The sequence below is a fragment of the Haematobia irritans genome, chromosome 1 (assembly GCF_050003625.1).
Source record: "Haematobia irritans isolate KBUSLIRL chromosome 1, ASM5000362v1, whole genome shotgun sequence".
Taxonomy (NCBI): Eukaryota; Metazoa; Arthropoda; class Insecta; order Diptera; family Muscidae; genus Haematobia; species Haematobia irritans.
Genome location: NC_134397.1, coordinates 93,209,219 through 93,222,208, shown reverse-complemented (window position 1 = coordinate 93,222,208; position 12,990 = coordinate 93,209,219). Strand labels below are relative to the sequence as shown.

The 12,990-nt window shown below is 31.3% G+C and overlaps 1 protein-coding gene and 1 long non-coding RNA gene across 2 annotated transcripts; one reads left to right on the top strand and one right to left on the bottom strand.

Annotated features, from left to right (window-relative positions):
* Nucleotides 1–203: 203 nt before the first annotated feature.
* LOC142240050 (uncharacterized) lies at nt 204–878 on the top strand. The gene is made up of 2 exons (XR_012723162.1): nt 204–718; nt 784–878. It is a non-coding gene; the product is annotated as an uncharacterized LOC142240050 (long non-coding RNA).
* An 8,338-nt stretch (nt 879–9,216) lies between these two features.
* On the bottom strand, nt 9,217–9,894 carry LOC142228299 (uncharacterized). The gene is made up of 3 exons (XM_075298697.1): nt 9,657–9,894; nt 9,362–9,615; nt 9,217–9,291 (listed from the first exon to the last, which is right to left on the bottom strand). The coding sequence occupies exons 1-3, from the start codon at nt 9,892–9,894 to the stop codon at nt 9,217–9,219; spliced, it is 567 nt and encodes a 188-aa protein (XP_075154812.1).
* Nucleotides 9,895–12,990: the final 3,096 nt, after the last annotated feature.

Sequence of the window (12,990 nt, the reverse complement as noted above, 5' to 3'; positions counted from 1 at the left end):
ACAACGTACGCACGCTTGACCGCATTGTATGTAATTCCACCTTTACATACCATACGTTCAATCCGTACAATGCGTCCGAGGATTGAAGAGTTGAAATTTCTCTTTGCAATCAATAGCTCCGAATAGACTGCCGTAAACAGAAAAAATCAACCCTTCCATCAACGCACGGTTTAACGCATGGTGTGTAATTCAACCTTAAAACATACAATCCCAATAAACACAGGATGAGCGTTTTTCAAATGCAACAACTTTTGAGTTTGAGGGTAAATATAATTTTCAACATAAATTCAACTTGACTTGAAATAGCTTATCTTCAATACATCTTCAAATTGTTTGCGAATTACTTCCAATTTGCAAAAATGTTGACGAAATCTTTGAAAAGTTGTTGAAGATAATATGAGAAAACTTTGACAAAACACTACCCTAAAATGCAACGAAAAAACCATATGGTTTTCAATACTTATTTGTGCAACGAAGTTCGTGGTCAATTGCAAGAAATAAAAAAATGGAAAATTTTAGACAAATAACCAAATAGTTCATAAAAATAGGTAAGTGAAAACAAAAAATGAAATAAAACTTTAAGGAAGTCACTAAATGTATATCTCTTTGCAGAAAACTAAAATTATGGATTCTACGTTCTTGAAAACATTAAAAAGCTGACCGATGAAAAAATGGTGGACAATTAACTGGAACTGCTTCAAATAGTTTATAATAATTGGTACGTCAATATGAAAAATTAAATTAACACTTTAGAGAAGTCACTAAATTTAAATCTCTTTGCAGAAAACCAAAATCTTTGGATGCTACATTCTTGCAAACATTAAGAAGCTGACCAATGAAAAATGAGTGGCTTATCGACAAGAAAAAGTTTCCAGAAACATTACAAGTGCAAACAATTAAAATTGTTAAAAACAACAAATTGTTGAAATCAACAACTTCTGGATGAAAATGGGCATCACATCGTCAGTTTAATTTATATGCTATTATCAGTTTAAAATGGATATTTTGTGAATTTCTTCTGCTGGAAATCAATTCTAACACGCGGTCCAGTACGTTCCTAATTTCAAATTGCCCGCTCGTTAATAAATTTTAATGCTGTTTTATGACACCAAAAGGAAGGAAAACGAATTATCAATGCAAAAGTGTTTACTAATAATGTTTAAGATATTTAAAGTTTTGTTGTTTGTTTTTTTTTTTTGTTCTTATTTGTTGATATGTTTGATAAGATTATTATTTATCAATTGATATTGTAGTGTATTATGTAGTGTAGTGTATTTTTATTTTGATGAAAATGAATAAATTATACAAAATTCATAGAATTTTGGCTTTGACTTTCAATTTGAAGTGGGGATATCATTCATACAAATTTAGGTTGAAAAGTATTTGCAACGATATTAATTTTGAATTTGACTCGCATCGAAAATTGTTTGACAAATTATTGATTAGCGATGCATTTCAATTTGAGGATAACACTTGAGATATTATTGCTAATGTGTTGAATTTCACTGTTGAGGGTAATGTCTGTTTTTTGTTGAGAACGCGATTTTCTCAACAATTTCTCAACTTGAATATTACCCTAATCCTTTGAAAAAATGTTTGAAAAATTGTTGAAATTTAGCATTTTTCAAACGTTTGTGTTTATTGGGATGTAATGTTTGGCAACATACTTCTAATTGATACGAAATTTAAATATACATTTAATTTAAGTCCCATAGTATCTCAATTGTTTCTTTATAAGGAAACTAAATTCTTGCGATTTGCGATTCCGAATATCGGAACATGGGGGATATTTTTATTTCATAACATCAGTGTTGCCAGGTTGGGGGTTTTCCCCCAAATTTAGGGTTTTTCCAGTTTGGGGAGTATTTTTACGGGTAACAATTATTCGATACACCTTATAAAGTAAAACAATACAAACAAATTCGGAACAATTCGGGTATGAATTGAAGAAAAAAGAACCCGGGAGTTCAAAACAAGTACCTAACTATAAGCAAGTACATTAGCTGCATTAGCATTACTGTCGCTACCCTTTTTCACACGCTTCTGTTAACTCTTTGGGCCACAGTTTTACAATTTTTATTTCATAAACAAAACAACTGTTTTTTGGTTTAATATAGGTTTATTTATTATAAAATAAAAGAAAAAAATAAAGTTTTGCTTCAGGCTTTTGGAATATACGGTGGTTAGTTGACTAACCACCGCAGTGGTTGCAACCAGGTCTGTGGAGTCGGAGTCGGAGTCTTGGAGTCGGAGTCTGAAGATTTTGCTGGAGTCGGAGTCGGAGTCGTAAAAATTTTGCTCGACTCCGACCCCGGCTAAACCAAATTTTTTAAAACACTTCACATATTTGTAACTAAGCAAGTTTTTACGCAAATTAGTTTCCATTGCGTTATTCATTCGATCAATGTACAGCATGATTGTAAATGAAAATCAACTTCCAATTACAGCTATCTTTTTATGTTTCCTAGAATGTTTGACTAGCAGATGGGCTGGATCGATCCATTTTAATGCCCATATCAATTTATTTGAAATGTTTCGAACAATCGATATTATTTTTATTTTATTTTAAGGCAATATACATATGTGGAATATTGGCAGAAAATTTTTTCAAAGTTGTTTTTATAGAAAATTTTGTCAAAATGTTATTTCTATAAAAAGTTTTGTCAAAATTTTATTTCTATAGCAAATTTTGTCAAAATTTTAATTCTATAAAAATTTTATTCAAAATTTTATTACTATAGAAATATTTTTATACCCTGCTCCACACTGTGGAACAGGGTATTATAAGTTAGTGCATATGTTTGCAACACCCAGAAGGAGACGAGATAGATACATGGTGTCTTTGGCAAAAATGCTCAGGGTGGGCTCTTGAGTCGATATAGCGATGTCCGTCTGTCCGTGAACACATTTTTGTAATCAAAGTCTAGGTCGCAGTTTTAGTCCAATCGACTTCAAATTTGGTACAAGTATGTGTTTTGGCTCAGAATAGATCCCTATTGATTTTGGAAGAAATCGGTTCAGATTTAGATATAGCTCCCATATATATCTTTCGCCCGATATGGACTAATACGGTCCCAGAAGCCAGAGTTTTACCCCACTTTGGTTGAAATTTTGCACAGGGAGTAGAATTAGCATTATAGCTATGCGTGCCAAATTTGGTTGAAATCGGTTCAGATTTAGATATAGCTCCCATATATAGCTTTCGCCCGATTTACACTCATATGACCACAGAGGCCAATTTTTAACTCCGATTTAGTTGAAATTTTGCGCAGGGAGTAGAATTAGCATTGTTGCTATGCGAACCAAATTTGGTTGAAATCTGTTCAGATTTATATATAGCTCCCATATATAGCTTTCGCCCGATTTACACTCATATGACCACAGAGGCCAGTTTTTAACTCCGATTTAGTTGAAATTTTGCACAGGGAGTAGAATTAGCATTGTAGCTATGCATGCCAAAATTGGTTGACATCGGTTCAGATTTAGATATAGCTTCCATATATATGTTTTTCTGATTTCGACAAAAATGGTCAAAATACCAACATTTTCCTTGTTAAATCGCCACTGCTTAGTCGAAAAGTTGTAAAAATGACTCTAATTTTCCTAAACTTCTAATACATATATATCGAGCGATAAACCATAAATAAACTATTGCGAAGTTTCCTTAAAATTTTAGACTTTCCTTACTTGTTAAATGTATGTATTTGGGACAAACCTTTATATATAGCCCCCAACACATTTGACGGATGTGATATGGTATCGAAAATTTAGATCTACAAAGTGGTGCAGGGTATAATATAGTCGGCCCCGCCCGACTTTAGACTTTCCTTACTTGTTTTCTATAGAAAATTTAGTCAAAATTTTATTTCTATAGAAAATTTAGTCAAAATTTTATTTCTATAGAAAATTGAGTCAAAATTTAGTTTCTATAGAATATTTTGCAAAATTTTATTTCTATAGAAAATTTTGTTTGTTACACAAAAATTTTTTTTTTTTAAATTTTATTTCTATTGATAATTTTATTTCTATAAAAATTTAAGTCAAAATTGTATTTCTATAGAAAATTTTGCCAACATTTTATAGTAATAGATTTTTTTATTAGAAAATTTGGTCAAAATTTTATTTCTACAGAAAATTTGGTCAACATTTTATTTCTATAGGAAATTTTGTCAAAATTTTATTTCTATAGAAAATTTAGTCAAAATTTTGTTTCTGTAGAATATTTTGCAGAATTTTATTTACTACACAAAAATTTTTCTAAAAGTGTATTTTTATTGATATTTTTTTCAAAATTTTATTTCTATAAGAAAAAATTGTCAAATTTTATTTCTATAGCAAATTTTCTCAATTTTTTTTCTTACTGATGCTCACTGATACTCAGTGCTATAAAAATGTATTCAAAATTTTATTAATATAGAAATATTTTTTTCTATATAAAATTTAGTCAAAATTTTACTTCTATAGAAAATTTAGTCAAAATGTTGTTTATATAGAATAATTTGCAAAATTTTATTTCTATAGAAAATTTTGCAAAATTTTGTTTGCTACACAATTTTTTTTAAATTGTATTTCTATTGATAAGTTTTTCAAACTTTTTTTTCTATAAAAAATTTTATTTCATAACATCAGTGTTGCCAGGTTGGGGGTTTTCCCCCAAATTTAGGGTTTTTCCAGTTTGGGGAGTATTTTTACGGGTAACAATTATTCGATACACCTTATAAAGTAAAACAATACAAACAAATTCGGAACAATTCGGGTATGAATTGAAGAAAAAAGAACCCGGGAGTTCAAAACAAGTACCTAACTATAAGCAAGTACATTAGCTGCATTAGCATTACTGTCGCTACCCTTTTTCACACGCTTCTGTTAACTCTTTGGGCCACAGTTTTACAATTTTTATTTCATAAACAAAACAACTGTTTTTTGGTTTAATATAGGTTTATTTATTATAAAATAAAAGAAAAAAATAAAGTTTTGCTTCAGGCTTTTGGAATATACGGTGGTTAGTTGACTAACCACCGCAGTGGTTGCAACCAGGTCTGTGGAGTCGGAGTCGGAGTCTTGGAGTCGGAGTCTGAAGATTTTGCTGGAGTCGGAGTCGGAGTCGTAAAAATTTTGCTCGACTCCGACCCCGGCTAAACCAAATTTTTTAAAACACTTCACATATTTGTAACTAAGCAAGTTTTTACGCAAATTAGTTTCCATTGCGTTATTCATTCGATCAATGTACAGCATGATTGTAAATGACTAGAAATAGAAAATTTTGCAAAATTTTGTTTGCTACACAATTTTTTTTAAATTGTATTTCTATTGATAAGTTTTTCAAACTTTTTTTTCTATAAAAAATTTTGCCAAATTCTATTTCTACAAAAATTTTATTCAAAATTGTATGTCTATATATTTGGTCAAAATTTGATTTCTATAGAAAATGTTGCCAAAATTTTATTTCTATAAAAAATTTAGTCAAAATTTTGTTACTGTAGAAAATTTTCCAAAATTTTATTTCTATATAAAATTTTGCAAAATTTTATTTACTAGACAAAAATTTTTCCAAAATTGTATTCAGTGAGCATACAATTTTGGAAAAATTGCTGCTAAGTCGAAAGCTTGTAGAAATGACTCAAATTTTCAAATTTTTCAATGAATGAATCATAAATGCATTTTTGCGAAATTGTCTAAACAATTATAAATATTTCCCAAATATTGCCCGAGTTTTGTAGAAGTCTGATTTGAGATTTTATCAAAATGTAGATCTAAATACAAAGTTGTGCAGAGTATATTATAATCGGCCCGCCCGACTTTAGACTTTCCTTGCATTTTTATTTTTCGTTAAAATTGTGTTACGTCCCATAACGTTAGATTTAAATTTTAAGTACATAGATTTTGTAGAAGTATATACAATTTTGTCTTCAGATTCAAATTCATGCATATGGAAATATAAACCTTTATATAGCTCGCAACAAATTTAAAGGATTTGAAATAGTATCAATAATTTTGGTCCACAAATACATATACTGTTGGTATATTCTCATATTATGATGGGTATTTATATCATTATTTTATTTTTTAAACATTGCCATAAATTTGAAATATAGAATTCAATTGGCATCTAATGTGAAATTAAGATCTTTTTTGGCACACATAAATAAACACGATACTATATCGTCCACTTACGGTACCACAATAGAACTACAAATTAGTGGTATTAAAATGAGATTTAGTTATATTACCCGGAGTCGACTCCGGAGTCGGAGTCGAGCTGATGAAAAATGCTGGAGTCGGAGTCGAGCAAAATTGGCTCGACTCCACAGCCCTGGTACACACAAAAAAATTTTTTTCTGATTCAATCACGAAATTAATTGATCCAATTAATTTTTTAATTGAAATGTCTTCAATCACGAAAATGATAGTATCAATCACAGTTTTAATTGGGCATAGAAAAAAATCTTGATTAAAAAATTAATTGATTTCATTACCAAATTTCAATTAATTTTTTAATTGATTCAATTAAAAATTTAATTGATGTTGATTGCAAAACTCAATTAATTTATTAATTAAAAAAGGGTAACTATTTTCAATTACCTTTTGAATTGGCTTAGAATTTTTATTTGGATTAACAATTGATTGTTTGAAAAAAAAATTTTAATTAAAAATTTTAAAAAATGTTAATCACTTTTTTAACTGACTTAGTCTTCCGAATATGATTAAAAGTTTATTGTATCAATTAACTTTTTGATTAAAAATTTTAAAATTTTCAATCATTGACTTAATTAACTTAATGTTTCTATCTTGATTAAAAAGTTAATTGTACCAATTAATTTATTAATTGAAAAAAATTTATACTTCAATTAACTTTTTAATTGGAAATATTTTGGTGATATTTTTTTCTGTGTAATAACAAGTATATATATATAACATCTTCCTTCTTCAGATATCTTATATTTAAATTTCAAATAAAAGATTAATTAAAATTAATAATTATTAAACTTTAAATACTGCATAAAAATATCCGTAGTGAAAGTCTAGTACTCAAACATTAATCTTCGATTGTTATCCAACACTACAAATGATCTTGGTTCCTCGCAAATTTCAACAATTTCCCCTGGAAACCAACAGCTTGTGGGTGTTTTCTTAAACATGACCTTCTCACCTTTATACATTGCCTCATACTTCTTAGATTTCCTGTTGTAATATGCACAACTTCTTCTTGCATTAGAATCAATTTTATCTCGGTAATCATCAACGTTAACAACCTTCGGCCTGAGATTATTGTTTACCGAAGGTATCTTCGTTCGCAAAGTTCGTGACATTAAAATCTGAGAAGGACTAGGCAAATCTCCCTTTGGAGTAGTTCGATATTGCAGCAAGGCTGTGTATGGATCCGAATTACTCTCTTTCGCTTTCGTCAATATTTTTTTTTATTGTTTGAATAGAACGCTCTGCCAAACCATTGGACCTCGGCAAGTATGGACTAGAAGCTATATGACAAATTCCCCAGGACTTACAAAAGTCTTCAAATTCTTTTGAACTAAATGGAGGCCCATTATCCGAAACAAATTGTAAAGGTATACCATGTCGGGCGAAAATCGATTTCAAACTCGTTATTACATTACCAGCACTATATCCGTTACTAAGCAATTCAATCTCTACAAATTTTGAAAAATAGTCGACAACCAAAAGATACGTTTTATTATTGAACTCAAAGAGATCACATCCTACCTTATACCATGGAATATCAAAAACCTCATGTGGTATCATTTCTGGCCGTGTGTTCGAATTACGATATTTCAAACAAAGTTCACAACTTTGAACCCAGCTCTCTATGTCATTGCACATATTTGGCCAATATACAGTCCCTCTGGCCAAATTTTTACATCTCATAACTCCCATATGACCTTCATGTATCCTATCCAATATTAGCTTACGCAAACTTCGCGGTATCACTATCTGATTGCCTTTCAAAACAACTCCCGATAAAACACTCAATTCATCCTTAAATTTGTAATAATGTTTAATCTCCGTCTCAACTTCTTTCTTATTAGAAGGCCAGCCGTCTCTAATATATCCAACTATCTTCGAAAGGGTTTGGTCCTTCCCAGTGTGATCCCTTATTAGTTCCATGTCAGCAAATGGAAATTCTAAACACTCAGATACGAAGTTACAATAAAGAGAAATTTCTTCATCCACCTCAGTGAGAGCAGTATCACTCTTGATAGAGTGTCGGCTATCTTCAAATCTCTTCCTGGTTTATATACCACTGATAAGTCATAGCACTGTAAGCGCATCATAAAACGCTGCAACCTGGGAGGAATCTTGTGTAGGGGCTTTTCGAAAAGACTTACCAAGGGCTTATGATCCGTCTCTACATGTACTCTCAACCCATATAAATACTGATGAAATTTCGAACACCCAAACACAATTGCAAGAAGCTCCTTTTCTATTTGAGCATAATTCTTCTGTGTATCCGTCAACGACACTGAGGCATAAGCAATAGGGTTTCGTCCATGTAAAATTGTGGCACCTAGAGCACATTGGGAAGCATCTACAGATAAGATCACCTCACTCTTAGGATTGAAATAAGTCAAAACAGGAGCCATGGTAATTTCTTTCTTTAAACTCTCAAATTCCTTCCCATGTATATCAGTCCAATGCCACACAACATCATGTCTTAATAATTCTCTCAAGTTCCTAGTTTTAGAAGACAAATTTTCTATGAAGCTACCCAAATAATTCACCATACCAAGAAATCTTTGCACATCTTTCACATTCTCCGGTTTCTTAATATCAACAATAGCTCTAACTTTTTCACCATCAGGTCTAACCCCAGTCTCATTAAAAATGTGTCCCAAGTATTTTGTCTCTCTTTTAAACAGCTTGCACTTCTCCTGATTGAACTTCAAGCCTACCTCTTTCGCCCTCTTGAGAACTTTTTCCAAAATTTTTGCATGTTCCTCCGCACTTGATGAAAATACTAAAAAGTCATCAATGTAAATCAGAACACCTGGAATATCACCAAAGAGTCGAACCATTTCCGCATGAAAAATCTCTGGTGCCGCGTTAATACCAAATGGCAAGCGTAGAAATCTGAATCGTCCAAATGGTGTATTAAATGTACAGATCCTAGAAGATTTGTCACTCAAAGGTATCATCCAAAATCCACTGTTTGCATCCAGCGAAGAAAAGTACTTCGAACCACTTAATTTTGCCTTACATTCCTCAATTGTAGGAAATTGGTAATGAGACCTCATTATTGCCTTGTTTAAGTTCCTCGGATCCAAACACAGCCTTAAACTACCATTAGGCTTTGTAACTACCACAACTGAATTAACCCACTCTGTCGGTTCCTTAACTGGTCAAAAACCTTCATATTCATCATCCTATCTAATTCCTTTTTTAAACTTTCATGTAGTTTAAACGGAATTCTACGAGGTGGTTCTACAACTGGAACAACATCGTCTCTCAACAATAAATTACATTCATTCTGCAAACAACCAAGACCCTTGAACACCTCCGAATACTTCTCAACTAAATTATTTATTGAAATGCAATTAACCTGCTTAATCAAGTTCATATTCACAGCTGTATCAATACCTAAAATATTCTTACATTGTAAATCTACAATAAAAAATGTCAAAAGGTAGCTGTTGTTTTTGTACACAGTTCTTCACCATTAAAAGTGCAAATTCTTACTCTAGGTTCTTTCAAATTGTCCAATAACTTCAAATCCTTGGCTGCATCGACTGACAATATATTCGCTTGGGCACCAGTATCAATTTGGCACACAATCAGCTTGTTCTTAATGATTATTTCAACATTCCACTCTTTTGCAATTCCGTCTTTATTTATAAGTTTTCCAATGAACAGGTCGTCGTCTACTGGATGATATTCTTTCATTATTCGCAGACATTTGCTTAACATATTTCTTTTTCTGACGGCACATCCTTGAAAAATGATTCATCTTACCACATTCATAACATTTAGCTCCATCGGCTGGACATTTTTCTTTGTGAACCAAATAGGGATGCCAGATTTTGAAGAGGAAAAAAGAGCACATTCAGCTTATAAAAAGAGCACATACGAAAAGAATAGAGCACACTTTTTCAAATAAAAGAAAAACATTTATTTCCAATTTATTGAAATATAATTCATTTAAACATAGCAAAAAGGTTCATACCATAAACATAAAATAACCCACTTTCGACTCAAGCTAATTTTCTTACAATACTTTTTAAGTCATTTTTTGGTGTTTTTGTGAAAAACGTTATTGAAGAAGTTTGTTTACATTTAGAACAGAGTACAAAGTGAAGAAGCAACATCTTCTACGACTCTGATATATAAAGTAAAACACTATTTAATTAGAAAATAACGGCTAGGAAAATCTATTAGTGCGACATTTACGTATTTTCAGTTACTTTTACCATTTATTGAATCGCGCTTGATTAATATTTGTTGTGATGCAAAAAAAGAGCACTTTTGCGTGCTCTTTTGGCCTGTCTTGTTTTAAGAGCACATTTTGTAAAAAAGAGCACATGTGCTCTTTAAAAGAGCACGTCTGGCATCCCTAGAACCAAACCACATTTTTGGCAATTTTTTACATTGGTAACATTGCGACTGTTATCGCCCAGTCAGAAATTTACGATGGTTATAAATATTGAGCGTTGTAACAGCGTTTGAAGCCAACGTTGAAACAACGCTTGCTAAACAAATTAATTGACGGGTTTTAAATAGTAAATTTTCTATAAAATTATCGTTGAAAATGCATGTTCCATCAATGTCCAATGGTTTTTAATGAGTAATGAATGTATTATTGTTGATATGAATTGATTTATAATAGGATAATGTTCCTTTATCATATAAAGTGAATATGTACATTAACAGTGAAACCACTAGGAACAACAATTTTGGTTAATTTTACAAATGAGGCAATTTAGAAAGTTTTAACTAAACTAAACGCTGACATCACTCCAAAACCCAAATATAAGTACTTATTTATCGACTAATTGAAGAAATTTTGTTAGACATAATTACTTTTTTTCACATGTTAAGGTGAGTATTAACTTCGAGTTTAGCCGCTTAAATCGCTAAAGTGAAAACTAAATCAGTAAGAAAAATGCATAAAATTATACATATTTGTTGCAAATTTTATTATAACTTGATGGGGAAAAGCCCAAAGCAAATTTTCACAAAGTTTGTATTACTTAAAACGGATTATTAAAGAAAAGTAATCGTGATAAAATGACGATTTTAGCGGCTTAAGGTGGGTATTAAGTTCGAGTTTAGCCGCTAAAATCGCAAATTTTTCACGATTACTTTTCTTTGACAATCCATTTTAAGGAATACAAACTTTGTGAAAATTTGCTTTGTACTATTCCCCATCATGTTATAATGAAATCTGCAACAAATATGCATAATTTTATGCCTTTAAGATTTAGTTTTAACTTTAGTGAAAAAATGCGACTGAACTGGAAGTTAATACTCACCTTTAGTGTCGGGAATTTTCTTTGTATAATTTAGGAATTTGAGATGGTAACACTGAAAAAATGCAACTCTGTGTACAAGAAACAACAATTCATAAACAAACATGAAACAGTTATAACGGCGAAAACAAGCGTCACTTCGAAATAAGAAAGTAAAATAAAGAATAAATATTGGTAAAATGTCTCAAAATCTTAACAAAAGGAAAATTAACACACTTGGTACAACTGAAGGTAAGAAAAATGTCGTGCAATAAAGAATTCGTTTCTTTATATTTTCAATTTGTTTCTACAGACGCTGATAAAAGGTTGGACTCCATTGGAACGATGCCTTTCGTAGGAAAGAATCAAGCAAAGCGACAAAAGCTAACACACAGAAGAGGTACATTTTGAAATCCTGAATTTATATAATTGTTTTAATTCATTTTTCACTCTACAGATGCTATAGATGATAATTTGGATTTTTCTTCGAGACGGAGGATCACAGTATTCCCATTCCGTAAATAAGGATGACGAGAGTAAGGAAATGTATTTCGCCCAATAGAGGCCATTATCAACAAATGTTATTCTTTATCTTTCTATGTAGCTTCATTCAGGGATGATGTTAGAAGAGAGTTAAGGGCTATTAAGGACGAAATTGGAGAGATAAAAAATGAGTTGAAGAATGAAATTTGCCGTTTAAGCAGAAGTTTACTTTATAACTTCAAAAAATGGAGGAGTATATTATTTCCAACGTGAACACCGTATTAAATAACCATATTAAAATAATTTGTTTACCAATTAGAAATGTCAATCTTAATCTTAATTATATATTTTTCCTATTAATTGTTAAGTTTCCTGATGTTCCTTTGTAAAGAGTAAAACACTAATATAAATATAACGACAAAATATTCAACGTATTTTCAATAGCGGTTTTAAGGCACTGTAGAATTATAATTCTAACCCTCCTAAAGCATTCTAGAAACAATTGGAAAGACGTATGAAATGTTGTTTTTAAGTGCTTTTTAATGGCTGTAAAAACCATCGATACACCGTATAACGATGTTATCATTTTGGGGTTGTCTAAGCGTTCGTTAGACCATCGGAAAAGCGTATAAAATATTGTTTTCATGACGCTTTGAAAACGTTGTTAAATACAATCGATACACCGTGGAATGATGTTATCATTTTGGGGTTGTAACAACGCTTTTTCCCACCGTGTATCAACCGTTCACAACGCTTTTACAATGCTTTTCCGATGGTTTTTCTGACTGGGCGTTTTTACCAGCATTATTAACGTATGCTTCATTGTGGTTCTTGCGGGTTATAATATTTACAGTGCCTCCTTCCTCGCTGACTTGTAACGTTGTAGAATTTTGTTTAGCCATTATCATACTCTTAGCAATATTTACCGCCTTTTCCATAGTAACATTTCCTTCTGCCAAAAGTTTTTCTCTCACATATGACAATTTAGGGTCAAGGGCACATATGAAAATATCACGAATTAATTGGCTTCGTAAATCAGTAAACTCACAAT

Excerpts from the sequence above, each read along its gene's own strand:
- LOC142228299 (XM_075298697.1), bottom strand. The coding sequence starts at position 9,894 with ATGAAAGAATATCATCCAGTAGACGACGACCTGTTCATTGGAAAACTT. Across the intron at positions 9,616-9,656 it reads TTTTAATGGTGAAGAACTGT|ATTTACAATGTAAGAATATT; the intron begins GTACAAAAACAA and ends TTTTTATTGTAG. Across the intron at positions 9,292-9,361 it reads ATAGGATGATGAATATGAAG|TTTAAGGCTGTGTTTGGATC; the intron begins GTTTTTGACCAG and ends GCCTAATGGTAG.